General features: G+C 39.2%; 1 protein-coding gene across 1 annotated transcript; it reads right to left on the bottom strand.

Annotated features, from left to right (window-relative positions):
- Nucleotides 1–752: 752 nt before the first annotated feature.
- On the bottom strand, nt 753–18,823 carry ZNF366 (zinc finger protein 366). Its single transcript, XM_074952759.1, has 5 exons — nt 18,740–18,823; nt 15,197–16,509; nt 12,513–12,704; nt 5,933–6,107; nt 753–3,412 (listed from the first exon to the last, which is right to left on the bottom strand). The coding sequence occupies exons 2-5, from the start codon at nt 16,496–16,498 to the stop codon at nt 2,877–2,879; spliced, it is 2,205 nt and encodes a 734-aa protein (XP_074808860.1). The 5' UTR covers nt 16,499–16,509; nt 18,740–18,823; the 3' UTR covers nt 753–2,876.
- Nucleotides 18,824–19,154: the final 331 nt, after the last annotated feature.

Here is a 19,154-nt window from a genome sequence, read left to right as displayed (position 1 = left end):
GAACTGAGTTCGCTTAAAAATCTGGCTGACTGTGGGTAGTGAGCTATAAAAAATCTGGCCCATATTGCATGAGATTGTGTTTCCGTGAGTAGCTGCTGTCTTGTGTCTTTTGACCGGTGCACTTCATGTGACCTTTTGTCTCTTATGACATAATAATAATATCTAACTTTTAAGTAGCATTCTTCATCTGTAGTTCTTGCTCAGTGTGACCCAGTAGTCTGGTGGTAAAGCCAGGAACAGAACTGCAGTCTGATGATGCAAGCCCATTATTTTATGTACTAGGCCATGCTACCTCTGCAACCATGCTGCTTTCAAGATAGACACCTAAACCTAATGTAGTGACTAGAATGGACTGTCTCACAATGAAAAAACATACAACTTATGCACATGATAAAAGGGCATGGACCCATTACTGAATGTCTGCAGGTCATACCTGCACAGTCAACCTGTGGAACTCTTTGCTAGAGGATGTTGTGAAGGCCAAGACTATAACAATGTTCCAAAAAGAACTAGATAAATTTCATGGAGGATAGGTCCATCGATGACTATTAGCCAGGCTGGGCTGGGATGGTGTCGTTAGCCTCTGTTTGCCAGAAGCTGGGAATGGGAGACAGGGAATGGATCACTTGATGATTACCCATTCTGTTCATTCCCTCTGGGGCACCTGGCATTGGCCACTGTCAGAAGACCAGATACTGGGCTAGATGGACCTTTGGTCTGACCCACTATGGCCGTTCTTATGATCTTTCAAATGTACCTCATTTGGGAAAGGGGGGGGTCATTCATTTTAGTCCCAAAGTTACCTGCATTCCACACACATTTGGTGTACCCTGGCTTTTATTGTTAAAATTATTCACAGCAGAAAGAGTTAATTACACTATAGAAATGGATCTGCCATCCTTAAGTTTCCTGGAGGAGTAACATTTTTGTGCTCCTCATTCAGAATCTTTGTTATATATTGTGTCCCATACATGGGCCTTGGAAGGTGGACAGAAATGACAGCATATCTTTTCCTATGGATTCAAACTGCACAAACCCAGCATGCTACACCATAAATGAGTGGTATTTCCCTGTAGCGGGTGGCAAACAGAAAGGACGTGAGAACTACTTCAGTGACCCAAGAGGGTTTCCTTTAGTGGTAGAAGACTGAGATTTTGAAACAGACACAATCAGCATGTGTTCCTAATAACCCATGAACATATGTTTTCTACAATAGTTGTGTCTATTGTAACAAATTCATGTGCTGTAGACATCAAATATTGCAGGGGTAAAACAGAATCCTAAATTGAGGGCTTGACAGGTAAATAAAGGGGGAAATCATTTTCATATATTTTTCAAAATATATGTATCCATATGTAAATCTAAACATATTAAGTTATTGATTTTGAATCTCAAAAGTACATAGTTAATTAACAAGGTATTAGAACATTGTCATTTCCCTTTCAAGTGACAGCATGGCTTTGGGCTCTTTGCCATATCTCTCAAAGTTACAGGAACCAGGGCACTGGTCAAAAAAAAAAAATTCTACGTTTAAAGGAATGTGCTTTGAGTAATGCTTTTACTAGTGGCCAGAAAAAAGGACATAGGGTACTCTGTCAAAATACTCCATGTATACTGCATGAATACCTACTAATACAGCTTAAAAATAAAGTGCTTCCTGTCTGGGACCTGATACAATATAATAAGACATGAGTCCGAGGATGAAAATTTGGGACTGAGTTATGAAGAATAGCCTGAGTAGAACTCTGTTTTCTATTAATCACTTGAAAGGGCTGGATCCTATTGATCAGTTATATTAATGGGAGAAAGTTTGTGGGTCAAATCAAGGGAGATTTGAAGTACCAGACACCAGGGATTTTGTGGGGTGTTTTTGGGCAGGGCGATGGGTATTTTGTTTTGATGTTTCTTTTAAAACAAAAGCAGTTCAGATATTGGATTTCAAATTAGCACAGCTCTCCAAAATGAAGGTGAGAGATTAATGGGAAAAATTTACCATTGCGCTCAACTAAATTAATTCTCTCTCATTCTTATTGCTTATGTGCAATTACAGCAAAATTTGCAAATACAATGTGCTGCTGCTCCTCAAATGTATTGGTCTGAACAAAAAATAAAATAAAATGTCAGCTCGGTCCATGCTATTTAATTTCAAGAATTGTTAAATGCTCCCATGCTGAGAGAGATGCAGCAAAGCATTACTATACCCTATGTCACAGAAAAAAGGCCTCTGAACCAATTCTAGTCCTTTCACAAGAGTGTGAATTATAAAGTTGTTGCCCATCTGACAAGACATTAGAGTTTCATCTTATTTTGTTTCCCATTTCTCACTGTAAACAGATGCATTAAAGCAGTCATTTTCAATAACTCAGAACCTCTTGGTTGTGTTAGTTCTGAGATCAATGACAGACAGTATTTTCATGCATGCATATTTAACAATACTTTTGCATATGCTGTAAAATACTTAGCATATTTGGAGCTCTTGAAACCTGCATAAATAAGTGTTCTTATATATTCTTTAGTCAGCTAATACCTCAAACACTACAGTACACTGCTTTTTAATAACTAGAAAATTGTGTATAAGTTGGTATTGTCCTAGATAAAGGAAATAAAACCTCTGTACCCACCCTATTGCCTGCTTATATATCAAATTAATACATATGAAAATGTTGATGTATATCAGAAGAACAAAGCAGTCAAATTACACCAGAAAATACAACATTCTATATTTTTTTTACCTTAAAATGATCTGTATTGACTTGGCTTGTTCATCCTAAAAGACTTTTACAAGCTGCCAATCTTTGGCAATCACAATTCATGTTAAGAGCCATGATTGTGCTGCCTAGTTCTCAGTTTCCAAGTGTAACTTAAAAGTTGTCAATTTAGATGCCTAAAAGCATTGCTTGTTTTTCCATTTTCCTTTCCAGTAATTCTTTTAAACTGTTCTTCCTGTGTTTGAAGTATAGGTAATCAGAGAGAGAATGGCTGAGTCTGGCCTTTTCAAAGGGTCTAAAGCTCAGGCATTCCTTGTTATTCGCAAAGCTTCTCTCCTCTTGGGTTTCTTCTTTGTCTTGATTTCCTTTCCCCTTCTCCAGTCCTCCTCCTTGCAACATTTCCTCCTTCTCATCACAGTAGGACTCTTTGAAATCTTTCACCACATAGTCTGGTTTGCTAGAAAGATCTCGGGGCATATACAGCTTGTTGTTTTCATGATGGTACATGACAGGACTGTACTGCTCTGCTTCGTAGCAGTTGTCTTCCTCTTCCTCCTGACATGAGCTTCCCTTGGCACTCTCACCATCAGAATGAAATGAAATTCCTTTCCCTTGGCTTTTCTGGGAAAGGTCAAAAGGTTCTTCCTGTTCCAAGTTTCTCAAGACACCTGTTTGGGACAGTGTAATTCTTCCTCTTCCAAAACCTTACGGTGGTTTTAAAAAAAAGGTTACTATTTATACATAACAAGTTTATTTAATACTGCCTTTCTAGTCAAAGCATGGTTTGGGCTTAGATTTTTTTTTTTTTTTAAATGCAATTTGTGTGAGATGGTAGGATATTTAAACATTGAGGGCCCTTACAGAGTATCCTTAACCCAATTAGCTCCAAGCACTTTATAAACATTTGTCTCTTGGCACCCCAAGAGTTACCATAGAAAGAGGTACCATATTGTACCCTTTTACAGATGAATAAACTGAAGCACACAATAGATTATTGAACTTGTCAGTCTGTCAATGACACAGCTAGGAACAAAAAGCAGTAGTCCTGACCTCCAGTTGACTACTTTTGCTACTAGATTTACCCACTTCTTTCCCCTTTCATATTTTTACCTATACCTTGATCTTGATAGCCTACATCACAACCAAAGTTCTAATATCTGCCCATTTGTGGGAAGGAAAAAAGGTATAAAAACCTTTTATGGCTACTCTGTTTTCAAGGCAATGCTATTAAAATGGTAGACTTTATCATTTCTAAATAATACATCTCCATTTAGTTTACTCTTCCTCATTTAGTGGTGCTGAAAGCCTGCTATGCATTATTCAGTACTTCTGCTAAATTACTGGGGAAATCATAATCAGATGATATTTTTGAACTGTGTCTTAGTTTCTTTCTCTCCATAACAATACTCACATTTGTCTTGTCTCAATATTTGCCTGAGCGTCTGCTCTGTATGTTTCTCTTCTGCTTGTTTGAAAACAGAAGTGAGCCCAGACTATAACCTCAGATCCAAAAACCCTCCAATTGTGAGGAAGCTCAAATTAGGATTCTGACTTTGCAGTTTGGGCCCATCTTTTTTTTTTTAAAATCAGTGAGTGAAATCCTAGTCCGACTGAAGTCAATAGCAAAACTCCCATTGACTTCAGTGGGGCCAGTATTTCACCCATTGGTTTTATTTCCTCCGTAACTGGCAACAGCTTCCACAGCATGCATGCAGTCTAATTGCTGCAGCAGTTACTGTGTGACAGGTTGTGTTTGTTGAAAGGGTTTATCGCCTGGCGGCAACTCTTATAAACTCATCTGTTTCGTGGCTGATAAGCCTGAGGGGGTGAAGAATCTGTATGCACTGAAATGCACATAACCATCTTATAGTTATGGGTAATTATACTCCATTGTACTGTAAGAGACAAACATGGGGGGGACACCCTGTATTTTAAATATCAGGTCAGCTAAACTGTTACATGTTAGGATCCACTTCTGTTTCATTTTAAGACATTATTAAAATCATGTATTCCAGGCTATATGCATCCTAGCAACTATTAAAACACACCAACAAATCCCACCTAGCTCAAAAAGCCAGTTATCAAGAAAATCTAACTTAATAAAATCTCTCTGCCACCCAGATTCCCAAATGAAACCCACACCCCAACCACCTCAATTCTGCCCAAATGTCTGTTTGAAGAAATGGGCTTTGCAGCATATTCTTCAAGGGTTAACAAATGTGGATTGTTCAGACCAAGATGGGGAGTAGATTTCAAAGGTGTGGGCCCTAATGGAGAAAACTCTCATGAATGCTCATTTCCTTGTAAACTGAGGGAGCTCTAGTTTGAGCTCCTCCTCTGATCTCCGCCTCTCTTGCCATGCCTTATTGACCCAGCTGTCTCTCAGGTGGGAAGATTCCAGACCATTTGGGGCTTTACAGGTCAAACCTGACACTTTGGAAGCCAATAAGTGGTCAGTGAGGATCATGGGGAGCTGGTGCCCAATGCTTCCCTGTGAGATACTGCAACAAGAAATCTGCCATATCTTGTACCAGCTTTGAGCTTCCGAAGGGTGTAAGGTGTGGCCCCTTATGGAGCACCGCTGTAGTAACCAAATCTTATGGTGACCAAGGTATGGCTCATGACAGCATGGTAAAAATCTGGGAGGAAAAAGTTGCAATCTCCTGACCAGATGAAGTTGGAACAAAGTCCTCCTGGCCACTGCTCTGATTGCATGGTGTAAAAACAGCTGTGAACCCACCAAATTAAGTTGCAAATTTTACTTTTAAAAAAATAAATAATAAAATGGAACTACACCCTCAATCAGGAGGGTCAATATAATAATCTCAGCTATGTCCTCCAATTGTTTCTTCAACCCGCCATGATTGTCTTGGTTTTATCAGGACTGACTCCCAACAAACTCTCTCCCATCCATGGCCCAAACTTATCAGTGAGAGAGAAAATCTACTGCACTACCTGGGCTGGACAAGTTGGAGATACAAAGATGATGGATATTGGGGAACAGTGACAGGTCAGGCGGGGGGTAATGTTTAGAAAATATTGATGTGGTTTAATAAATCTCTCTCACTAATATAATCTCCCAGCAGTATGAGGTTCAGTAACTTCTAGTATCAAAAGCAGAGAAACAACTGTATCTTCTGAGATCTATGTTATTGTGCCCTTTACAGTGTTGTTGATATGTTCATTCAAACCATTGCAAGAACAACCTTCTTGCTAGTTATTACCTGGAGAATGAAATCCTCTTTCCATGACCCCGTGTTTGACTTTCATGTGTCTGGTGAGGTTTCCCTTCAAGGTGAATTTGCTGGGACAGTAGAGACACTTGAATGGTTTGCTGTCTGAATGCAAGTGCATGTGTCCCATTAAATTGTGCATTCTGTTAAATTCCTTTCCGCACAGCTGTCAAGAATAATGGAAATTAAAATGATTTATTTTGTAGATACACGTACATGGCAAGCAGGTAAATACAATCTCCCCTTGAGATGAGAATGTACTGCAGCCCAGACAGCTTCTGCCAGGAACTTCATTTTATCGTTCCAAACAACAAAAACAAACTGTCACTGTAGGAATGTGTGCTTGGGCTTATTCTGACCAGACACATTCATACACAGCTAAGCAAAGACTTCGGGTTGTTTTTTTTAAATGATGTAAGAATCAAAATCAAGGGCCCTTCAGAATCAGAAAGCCCATAGAATGGGGATAAGAGGCTCAGTTCTATAGGCCTAGTGCTATAGCTTTTAACTTTAAACAAATCACAAGTGCAAAATTCTGTTGTCAGGCCATATACTTTCTGCTTTTTAAATCTAGACCTTAATCAGGAACAATACCATACCATGATGGAACATGGAGAACTTCTGATGAAAGATCAGACAGGTGAAAGGTATCAGTAAAACAGTGAACCAGTTTATAGCTTCCCTATCCACGGACTTCAAATGACAGAAGCTTTTAGCTGAAAGATAGTAGAAGCAATTCCTTCCCCCCTCCATCCCCTCCATTCTTCTCTGATCCTTGTCTGTGTACTCGCTTCTGTGTTTTATGCCTATGATGAGTAAGCTGGAGTTTAGGCAGTCTTGCGGCTGCAACAATGACTCAGGTTTCGCTGGAGCATGTTAGTGCCAACACTAGCCATTGATCCAGCAGGTTTCCCTTTGATGAAACAATATGTTGGGTTTTTGTTTTGTTTTGTTTCTAGATGTCTCCTTTCATTACTTCTTCCCCTATAAACAAAATGTGCTCTCAAACACACAGGCGTTTGTTAACCCTGTTATAGACTTCTGGACTTCCAATTCCTGATAAGGGTGTGTCTCCCCCAGTCAGGAAGGTTTCTAGCAGCTGTAGAACCCACTGAATGCTGTCCATTTGAACTCCTTTTTGGAAGAATTTTAGCCAAAGACTTTTCCCAGTTGAACTGATTAATCAGCATCTTCATATTCCATGAGCCCAGGGGCTCCTTAGCTAAATATAGTGCTTTCTATAGGGAGAAAATGCTAAAAGAGCATTTCACTAGATTTAAACTAGAAACCTTGGTTTCGTTTGAAGTTAGATATTTAACATAGTTTTGGGAAATCTGCTATACTATTGTTTGAGGGATTATTCAAATTTGTCAAGCAGTCTACTGGAATATCTGCTGTTGTGGGGGAAGTTTAAAATTGTGGGCTGATCTTCGGTAGAATACTCTTCCCTCCCTTGCCCCCCCCCCCTTTTTTTTTTGATACGATAACTGCTTCCCACTTTCCTCAAAGAAAAGTTAACTGGACTATTAAAACCTGCATGGTATCTGAGTATTATTTTAAAATCTATGATGATAGAGTTGGATACTGGAAAAAAAAATCTGAAAATGTTACTTGTGTTTTTAAATCATAGAATATCAGGGTTGGAAGAGACCTCAGGAGGTCATCTTGTCCAACCCCCTGCTCAAAGCAGGACCAATCTCCAATTTTTGGCCCAGATCCCTAAATGGCCCTCTCAAGGATTGAACTCACAACCCTGGGTTTAGCAGGCCAATGCTCAAACCTTTGCTTCTGCTGTGTTAGTCCTTGTTTTGCCCTCTGCAAATACGTTAATGAGTTTATTGGCAAAAGTGTTCACAGAAAAGAACAGTTTTAACTATATACTTCAGAATACTCACAGAAAATGAATGATTAGTTTGTAACTGTGAGTATTCACACAGGACACTTGATTCTAAGAGTTATTCATCCAATTAGGAAACAGGACTGAATGTACTATGCATCCAAGAAAGGTAACAAACATCATGGCTTATATTTTGAATTTTGATTATTGAATATTTGCAGTGAACAGGATATGCACCATTTATAGGTCAAGAATTATTTGTAGAAATTGTGATGAATCATTTCAGAGCTATTCATTCGAGAATTATAAACTGTTCATAGACAACTGACTCATTTTCTGCTTGTGAAGTCTTGTTTCATCAGTTGAATAGTTGCCCACTACTTGACCACCTCTATTCAGAGCAGACTGTATACAGAAATAATAACATATGCAGATTTCACCATGATCGGGATCCCTTCCATCCTCAGATTGCTGTCTGATGCTTTTTTAATTTAGTTTTTTGCTAATCTTTTGTAGTGGTAGTGACTGCAGAAATTGATTTACCATAATCAGTGTAATCAAATACTACAGGATCAAACTCTGCTCTTGTTCACATTCAGTGAGCAATGCCTATTGAAATCAATGACTTGAAAAGCATCCTAAATATGTTGGGAGGGGAATGGAGAGGCAAAGGAGTGTTGATTAGCACAGTAAAGTCTATGAAGGGCAATAGCTGCTCTTGACAGCAGCTGGAACAGCCTATGATATATCGATGATTCTCTGAATTTAAAAACCCTTCATAGAGATGAACTGTGTTTTGCCAAACAGACATTTTTTAGCATGATGTCATCTATTGTTTGTGTTACAGCTAATCTGTTTCTCAGCCTGGTAGATATTCGTACCTATAAATCTAAAACACTAACCAAAGAAATGGAAGTAAAACACCAGTCTGAATAATTAAAGTAATTATTTTATCTAGGAGTCTTTATAAGGTATTGGGTGTAAAAATGAGTACTGTAAGAGCCTTTCTGGCCTGCAGTACATATTTCTGCTTCTTTTACTCTGGAGGAAACAAAAGGGCACATGATGTGGCACAACATGGGTTTTAGTTTATGGACAAAGAGGGTTTCCATTTCCCTGAATCATTCACAGTTTCAGGGATGGAATACAGCTAAATTTGCTCCTGACTCTAAAGCCACTTTTCACTAGAGCTGAGGAATGTAGTTGGAATCTGAATCCATGATGGGGCCGCGGGAGGGGGGAAGTGGTGCCAAGAGAAAACCCAAGGGAGAGGTGCTACAGGAAAATAAAACAAAGGAAATAAAATTATGTCTTTTGGGGAGTGGGGGTGGCAGTGAGGGGCACTATTACAGGGTGAGCTGGTCCTCTGTGGGGTTTCAGTCTCAGTTCCACTCTCTGCCAGGCTTAGCCTACCTTCCCAACTGAAGGGAATAAGTTCCAGGGTCACATGGTAGAAGATTGTGACTCAGAGTCAGGTCTGTGGGGATATAAATGGCAGCCTGAGTTCAGGGAGCATGTCAGAGAGAAAAAAGGAGCGGAGAGGCTCTCCTTAGGTCCTAGGCAGACAGCCTGGGAGTGGAACCCTGCTGGGAGCCAGCTAGGAAGGCTGGAAGCCAGTCTGTTGGAAGAAAACTCCAGCAGAATGTAGTAAAGAGGCTCTTAATTCCCAGGCAGTGAGATCCACAGGGAGCAGACAGTCTACTGTGAGAGATCCCAGGTCAGGGGAAAGGACGTGGTTTACATGTGGAATTTATTTTAAACTGGTTTATTTGTGAGAAATAAAACTCAGTCTCTGACAAAAAGGAACTGAACTCCTATAGCTGCTGAGAGAGCTGTTGCTTTGATGTACTGGCCAATGAGTTTGGCCCACTGGTTTACAGGTACTTCATTACAAAACTTTGAGTAAGCTGAGGCATTTGCTCATGCTGCGCAGTAACCCATAGCACAAAGCACCACTCTCCAAAGTCTTGCTATTAGAATCTGTCAAGCGTTTTATGAGTCTTTAAAAAGTTTTTATAGCATGATTTCATTGTCATTGGCTACTGGTTTGAAACAATGCTCTTGGATGTAATGGGGAAGTTTGGTACACACTAGCACCCCCGTGGGCAGTCTTGTAAGAGAAGCCAAGGACTGAATGAGCATGAATTAATCTCTTACTCCAAGATGGAAGCTACCAAGTATACTTGGGGTATTGGAGAGAAAACCGTATTGTTCTATATTAAAGGCCCAAATGCTATTGATTTCAGTGCCAACAGCAAACCTCCTATTAATTTCAGTAGAAGCAGTCCTCACATTTTACTATAGCAATAGTGTATCATTGGGAGCAATTGCTGCAGAATACTGTAGGATTTTTTTGTTAATAAGAAAGCCTAGACTTTGTTTTTTAAAAGCTGCAAGGATCTTCACTCTTCAGAGAGCAAGCCAAACGAGATTACAAGCTGCAGCTGGGTGAGGAAACACAAGGCACAACTATTTTCTACTCCCTAGCACCAGATAGTCTGTGCGTGGCTGTGATTAGACATATAGGAAAGCCTTGTGTTTTCTTTTGCTATGAGAAAAAAGCCACGAAAATTGAGGCCTGCAGTGAGATAGAAAGGCCACTGCTGTGCTGTCCTTCCCTTACATTCTTCTTCTTTTATTTTTTTTTCTTCATAAGAAGGGTGTTCCTTTCCTCACAGAGAGAGAGGGAGAGGGAGAAAGACTGTAAACTGTCCAAAAGGACCGTGAGAAAACAGGAAGCTTTGAAAAGTACAAGAGAAAGCAAGATGAAATCTATTTGCAGGCGGTTCCCTAGGGACATATGAGCCATTGTTAAGCAGGCAGTTCATGCAGCTATATCCTTCCTTCTGCTGAGGAGGAGCTTGGTGCCAAAAGGCTGCTATCTGGTCATTGCCTTAACCCTCTGAATACCATTGCCTTAACCCTCTGAATCCAAAAGGGCTTGACTAATCCAAGTTTCCTTTGCGGATTCTGCCAGACAGGCAAGGAATATCCCTAAAGGTAGGGGCCCTGATATACCCCTCACTTATAGCAGTACAACTCCATTTGACGTCAGAGGGATTACTTCTGATTCACACCAGAGTTGTGGGAGGAATCTGAACCACAACACTTACTTGTTTCTGTTCTGAGAGGGGATATTGGGTGGAGATAGGAAAAAAAACAGGTGTTCCACCGAAGCTTTCGCTACTAGCTGAAAAACATGTTGCTTACTACTCCAGTTTGTTCTGAATCAGAACGAAAGGCTGAAATTTTTGAAATTTCCCATAGATCAAAAATTTTAAAAATTATGTATTTGGTACCATCAAAACATTTTGTTTTGATAAAGTAAAAACATTTTGTTTTGGTAATATCAGAACAATAGAATATAACATTAAATACAGTATGCTATAATGTTAAATATCACTGTAATAAAATTAAATAATATTGTAAAATATAAAAATATGAACAAGCAGAATTGAAATGATAAAGTCGAAACAAAATGTTTCAACATTATTGAAACAAAACAAGAAAGTTGAAACAATTTATTTTGACTTTTTCCCATTTAAAATTTTAATTGAAATAATTATATTCCTGTTAAACATTTTGATTTTGGCAAAACTGCATTTTCCAACAGAAAACTATTTAATTGAAAATTTTTTGATTAGCTCTACTCTTGGTTTCCCTTAAGAAGTGATCTAGTTCCGGACTGTTGAATGAAGAATTTACAGAGATTGCATCCAGATCAATCTCCAGGTGTTTATGCAGAAACTGGAAAATATTGCTTGCTAGGCATTTATATTGCACTCAGTTACTGTGTGCTTAATAGTTACCCAAGTGAGAATGAAACATGCAAGTTTGGGCATTTTAAGATAAAGCTATATTACTGAGCCATGTGGGCAGTTAAAAGAAGTAATACATAAAAGAATCAAAAAGGAGGATTGTACGGGCCAGCCTTAAGCAGGAAAAGAAACTTGAATAATGTCTTCCCTATGAATTAGAGATGGGTGTAAACCAGAACCACAAATCTAAATGCCTCCAAACTTACGGCATCAAATCTAGGTGTGCTTTAACATCCCTTTAATTTCCCATGTGCTGTCTTGAGGGAGGTAGGTAGCAATCCTGCCTAAGATGATCCTATGTTATTTGGTTGACGCCATGAAGAGGCAAACAAGTATTTTTCAGAAGGCTGTTTTGTTCGGATACTAATGTCCTGGCCAAATTTCAGTTTGGGGCAATTACATTTGGCCTATTCAAAATCTCCCTGTAGTTCTGTTATGCTATGACGTATTTTGTGTCCTGCACCAGCTATGGTGTAGAATTATGGGGCAGTGTTAATGTTGGTACATTTCTGTGACTCCTGGGATCAATGTCTTCAGGCTGTTGAACACTTTAGAATGAAATATGCCAGATAAATGTCAGGTATTTTTATTATCATTATCAGTCTAGCAACTACATTCAGTACTCACTAAGGACGAAATACAATTTCAAGATTAAGAATACTGATAATATATAAGGGTGGTGGGGGGAATGAAAAATAATCTGGAAATTCTCCTGCCCCTTTTTTGGATGTTATTCCTGCCCTGAAACTACTTGGATTAAGAAAAGAAACCAAACAATTATTTTGAAAAGTGAATTTGAAAAAAGATATAATATTCTTTTTGGCATTGCTTTTCCAATTGCATCCGGCCACATGTAATGAAATCTTGGGAGCATTCACTGATTTTGTACCTCTGCAAACTCATGACAAGTGCTTACCTTGCATTTAAAGGGCTTGACATCAGAGTGAACAATCATGTGTGCCTTCAGAGTCTGTTTCTGCACAAAGCTCTTGAAGCACAGGTGACACTGGTAGGCTCGGATATTGGTATGGATCAACACATGTCTCTTCATGTTGGCTAGCAGAGTAAACTCCCGGCCACAGATCCCACATTTGTGCTCTTTCACTCCCTTATGGAAACAGAGAGTCAGAAAACTGAATAGGTGTGCCTTTTTCAGTCATTTTTTTTTCAAAGCCATTATACGAATATATATTCAAGCTGTGCTAGTGAAGCAATGAATAAGTTCAATTCTTGTTAACATCACCCTGCTGAAGTGGCAGATATTTGGATACTTTTTTCTTCTGGTCAATTTCTGTAAGATTCTAAAAGGTGGAAAAAGAAACCATAAAATGTCTATACCACAAAACAGTATTAGTAGGACTGAGGAACAATAAGTGGCACTTCCCTCAATAAGTTTTACAGAGCAGTCATATCAGGTTATTCTGCCTCAGCTTTCAAACTCTGTTTAGATAATATTTTGAGCTTCTACAGTGCTTTCATCCAAGGATCACAGAGCACTTTGTGAACATCAATGTAGGGGAGCATGTTCTCCCTTTCACACATGGGGGAAAACCAAGGCATGGGGAAGTGAAATCACTTTCCTAAGGTCCCACAGAAAGTCTGTGGCAGAGCCATTAAACTTGAACCCAGGTCTCCTGATTTCTGTTCTGTGCCTTAGGCACAAGATCATCCTGTAGGCTACAAGAACATCATTTGATTTTATTAGTGGTGAGAAATGATTATACAACACTGTGGGAAAAATTTTCAGAAGTATTTAATTCAGTGGTTCTCAAACTTTTCTGCTGGTGACCCCTTTCACATAGCGAGCCTTTGAGTGGCCCCCCCCCTTATAAATTAAAAACACTTTTTAAATATATTTAACACCATTATAAATGCTGGAGGCAAAGCGGAGTTTGGGGCGGAAGCTCGTAACCCCCCATATAATATCCTTGCGACCCCGTGAGGGGTCCCAACCCCCAGTCTGAGAACCCCCTATCTAACTCCTTTTAGAAAATGGGTTGTAGTAGCTTGTCGCTTGCTTTTGAAAATTTTACTCTGTATTAATATCACTAGAACACCTAAATGATAAACCAATGGCAAAATTCTGCTACCCTACTGTGTAGCTTATCTACCAATTGCATGTATACCAATAGCATGTCAAACATGTATAAATTTATTAAGTGAGACGAAAAAAAACTTTCCAACATCTGATAACGATGAGCCTGGGATAATCCCTGTTGAAGTCAATGGCAAGACTTTGACTTCAGTGGGTATTGGATCAAGCCCTGTGTAACAAAGAAAGAACCTGCCTCTATTTTGAAGAAAAATATGGAAAAATAGTACCTGCTCAATTTTTGTAAGAAGCAAAGAGTCATGCAATTAAGAAATAATATTAGTGGCACTGGGCATTTCCTGGGGATTATTGACCGTCCCTAGGCATAAGACATTAACTGTGGAACGAATGATAGCTTTGAGATACACAACTACCTGATTTGAGGCTGCACTCAGGCAGTTAGACAGCTAAGTACTTAAATTGTGCTCACAACCTAATTGTGGGTGAAAAGTAGAGGCTCTTTCTTGGGCAAGAGGGTATTGCATTTTTTAATTGCAAGTTTTTATTAGACTTTTAGGTAAGTTTAAAATTATAGAGTAAAGCTAAAGAAGGGTTGGTCCTACAGCGACAGTAGGGGAAATGGGAAGAAAACCAGAAGTGAAAATAGAGATTGTTTTTTAAAAAATTTGCTTATAATATTTAAATTTTGCAATTTTCTGTGTTCTTAATGTTTAAATTTAAACATTAACCCAAAGTAGATCACTGGGGGGGAAAACACAAATCTGAAAGCAATTCTTCATAAAATATAAGGATGTGTTCATTAGTTTATCAGCATTAGTCTATTAAAATGCCTTTTGATTGTTAGATTAAAATTGATCCTTACAATACGTTTGTGATGTTGGGATAATTCTGATTTCAGTTGTTACACATCACGTTGAAAACTCGTTTCTGTTTTAAAACAATTCTTCAGTTATTCATTCCAAATTATACACCTAATCTCAAACCTATTGACGCTAGTGCAAAGACTCCCATTGATGTCAATGGGCTTTGGATCAGGTCCTTTTTTGCCCAGCTCTAGTCACTTGTACTCTGGATTATTTCTACATAACATGGCCGAGGTTGGTTTGGTTTTTCTAAATGTAGTGCAGAACCTGCTTATACAAAATCTGCCAAGCAGTAATATACTTGTCTATTCACAGGTATAAAAAAGTTCTGTAGACGTTTCACTGCTAAAGATTATACAAAACTATGGTTTTCATGAAGATAAAAACCAAACTGGAGCAGAGAATGTGAATTTAAATTTGGGAAGTAATACAAACAACTTGATTGAACTCCTGCTTATGGTCTTTTTCTTTCATTGCCTTTGTTAAGACTAGAGCCAGTTTCTGTTATTGGCCATACTGTTCTTGTTCTCTTTGCATAAAATTCAGATCCATACAAAGGGCCTCTCTCTACAAGGGCCTGTACACCATGTCAGTTATTTTGGGGGACTTAAGTGGGACTTTAATGGTGCATAAGCCTTGTGCTGGCATTCAGAGCTGGGGCAAATGTAGCCAATAGTGACTTACCTTGTGGGTTAAAGAGTGTTGCTTGAGATGGTGGGGCTGCACAAACTCCATGCCACATTCAGTACAGATGTATGGACGGATGTCTTTGTGCTTCATCATGTGATTTTGCAGCTGGCTTGGGTACTGGAAAGTTTTATCACATTCTGTGCAATTGTATTGTATAGGACCTCGATGGGTTGTTAAGTGTCTCTTCAGCTGGGCCAGGGTTGGAAAGTCAAGACCACACTCAACACAAATGTTCTCTCGGCCACTCTCATGCTTGGACTCGTGGGCTTTCAGCTCACTTGGATAGGCAAAACCTCTGCCACAGATCCTACAGTTGTAGGGCTTGATGTCACTGTGTTGCATCATATGTCTCTTCAGGTGACTGGTTTGGGTGAAAGCCTTGTGACACACCTGGCACTTATGTGGTCGAGTGCCTTGGTGTGTCAACATATGAGTGTGCAAGTGACTCAGCTGCTTGAAAAGCTTGCCACACCGAGTGCAAGCATGAGGTTTGATGCCACTATGTCCCAAGATGTGGGTGACCAGGTTGTACTTGGAAGTGTAGGACTTTTCACACATTGGGCATTGCCATCGTTTTTGTTCTCCCCCTACATCAACATAATAGCTGTCATCAATCTGGAGGTTGACATCTACTCTTTCCACCTTCTGTTTATTGTCACCACTTTCCCTCAGTTCAGTCCTCCTGAATCCTGGCTCCGGGGATCTTTTCAGTTGGAAGGAATTCCTGAAATGGAAGTTTGGGGGCATAATAAAAGGAAACATCAGGCCAGGGTGGACTTTTGGGTAATAAGAGTAAGGAGTCTGCACAAATGTAGGAGTGTTGGGCCACATCATGTTGGGCTTTACTGGTTCTTGTTTAATGGGCTTGGCTCCAAAGTGCTCCAGACTTCTGTAGAACTGAAAGCCAATGTCACACAGATCAATCATTTGGGAGTTATATTTGGGCTGTGTGGGTTGTTGGTACATCAAAGGAAGACTGGGGGAGCATACATTGTTGTTTTCAGATCCGTGTGATGGTGATGTAGGATCTCCCGTAGGGATAGTATGAGGCATTTTTGTGGGCATGCTTTTGCGTTTCCGGGACCCTCCTTCTAAGGATCCGTGGAAGGTTTCTATATCCCCCAGGGAAGGACCATACTGGAACTGTGCAAGCTGTGCCCTGAATTCTTCACTGAGTGGTGCAGTTCTGTGAGACTTCACATCAGGCTCCACTGGCTGCGGGCAGTGTGATGTGTGTATTTTGTCAATATTGAAACATACATCCTCATTTTTCATCGTATTTAATTCCTTCTGCATTGTCTGCTTTCCTTCAAAAATAATAATAAAGAAATTCCTTTATTTTTTCTCATGTTCTCCTAAGGCCTGTATTTTATTGTGTAGTTTATATTTTTTTAAAAAAATTAAGCATTTATAAAATAGTCTCATAACCAAATAAGATATCAATTTACTTCTGCTATACAAAATCTGTCTGTTCGTGGAAACTAAGAAGGTTTGAAATTAGTGCTTTAAATCAAGCTCAGATCAAACATTAGCTTTATGATCTAATGGTATTGTACTTGGATACGTTGTTCAGCATATATTGTAGTATTGCTGTGTAATTCAGCCAACCCACTTGTGGGTCAAATCCTGTCCTTGAATGTGCATGCACAGGCACTAGAGTTTGACTCTGTAACTAAAGAATACAACAATACAAACAATAATGCATATATTGCAGTATGGTTGTGACATAAAAATTCACAGCCAAAACGTCTGAAGTTTGAACTTCTTTATATCATTAACTCATGCTGCTATGGAGAAAACAATGGCAAAGTGAGTTCAGAACACTGTGTACCATCAGCTTCCACACTGGATTTCCTGATTCCTGAAAGGTGGAGATAAACATTGTATGTGTGGTTAGGGAGTGAGGGGTTCTTCTGTTTTTAAAAAAGAAAAAAAGCTAAAATGTTGAATGGAATTCATGTGGGTAATATATATATTGTTTTTTTACCTGAAGCTTGTCAGGTAAGTGTGGCAGCATTTAAACAAAGAAAACATATTTAACTTAGAATAATATCAACTACCCCTTCAGCTTTCCAAAGCAGCTGACAAGCTGAGTTTGCCAGCTCTACTTTGGCAACATTTCACTGCCTTTTCATGCAATAAAGTCATGAGGCAAAATCCCGAAATCCACATGCAGATTTTATGCTATTGACTCCAGTGGGAGTTTAGCCTGAATAAAGATATAGTAAAATATCAAGGATTTCAAAATTTGGTCTATTTAAATTAGATCACTGGGATTTCATATTGACCCTGAAATGGTACATGTGTTTTGGGTGTATTGCTGTCTGTTCAAGATGAGGTTAAAAGAAAGAACCAGGCACATTTTTGCTTTGCCACCTCTGACGTGCTGAGGCAAGTTAATTTATTGATAGCTATTAATAACCCCATTCTTGGGAGGCGTGGAGATGGTCAAACAGTGCTAAAGAAGCTCCAGTTTCTTTATCAGGAAGCTCCAGTTTGGAGAAACTTTCTTCTAAAAATAGATGGAGAACTTCTACATGGCCTAGATAGGGTGTGGAGAGCAGAAGACATTTAAAGACTTGGTCGCAAGCAGATCATTTAAATCTTTTTAGGATATACAGGAGTAAAATCTGAGGAGTTCTGGGGAGATCTCTGAGGCAAAAGGCGAGGTGATGCTACTTTTCAGACACCTGGCAGATAAAACAGACAGACTTTTAGGATAAGAATCCTTACTGATGTTAGTAGAACTAATGGGAATGCCTCAGTGCAAGTCCTGGGGCCTCTAGAATTATAGTTAGTAAAAACAGAATAGTAATAGCAGAATCTAATGTTCTAGCCTGAAAAAACTCTTTAAGACAGGGATTATAGGGGCTATTATCACCTAGAACTGAATTCTCACCCAAATCCAGTCCCTCTTTTGGGAACACGCAATGGTTTGGTTCATAAAAATGGGAAATCCTTTGAGACCCAAGAGGGACTTACATGACTTCCTCTCCCCACATTCGCAGGGGGAAAAGGTCAGGCAAATTTGAACTCATTTTAAGTTATTCTAAATGTATGTAATTTTAATTTGAAATCCACCTAGGTCTCACAATGTAAATCTTCCCTAAATATTGTGGGCCCAACTTTCCATTGTCCTGCTCCTTGTATAGTCATTCACATCTGTGCAAAGTAGGTGAAATGTTAAACAAGTGCCTGGCAATGACAAATTAGGCCCTGCTGTCATTATTGTAATGCTGTCAAGAATCTATAGAAGCTACAGTGAGTAAGTGCCTTGGTAGGTGCTCATTGCTCTGTTGTCTCTATGCTGCCTGCTTCTCTCAGCTTTCATTATCTTCATTGGTGACTGGGGATTTCAAACCATCCTGAGACTGAAGTAGTGGCAGAGTGTTTGAGAGTCTTTTCCTTGAGGTAAAAGGAGCTTTACTGGAGAGGAATCATTGTATTGCTCAACAAAAGCATTAGTCACTTTCACAAAAAGCTTATGTCATATTATCCTATAATGAATTATCATATAAGTCATCGGATCAGGTATACCTTGGAAAGAGGGAGTTCAAGTATTCAAGAACCCAGCATTAACACAGAGGTTGGGTGCAGTCAGACTGAGGTGAATGAAGGACCTAAGATGGGAGGAAGAATAAAAAAAATAAAATAAAATATGCCTGCAGTACCACTTCTTATAAATAATAAAATAGCATCTAAGGGCCCCAAATCGGAATCTGTGACTCTTAGACTCTGTACAGACGTAGGTGGAGACACACCCTGACTGTATAAATTTGCAATATAAGTTTTTCAAAACCTCATATCAAACCACTTCATAGCTTAAAAAAGCTTCAATTTCAGGTGGAGTCGAGAAACAGGTAGAGCGTTTCAAGGGATTCTTATTTACCCAAAGGGTCTGCCCACCACCAATGGAACACAAGCATGTGTCTCCTTAATTTCTGTTTTTAAT

Source organism: Natator depressus, chromosome 5 (assembly GCF_965152275.1).
Source record: "Natator depressus isolate rNatDep1 chromosome 5, rNatDep2.hap1, whole genome shotgun sequence".
Lineage (NCBI taxonomy): Eukaryota > Metazoa > Chordata > Testudines > Cheloniidae > Natator > Natator depressus.
The sequence above is the reverse complement of the archived record's forward strand: the minus strand, read 5'-3'. Positions and strand labels throughout refer to the sequence as shown.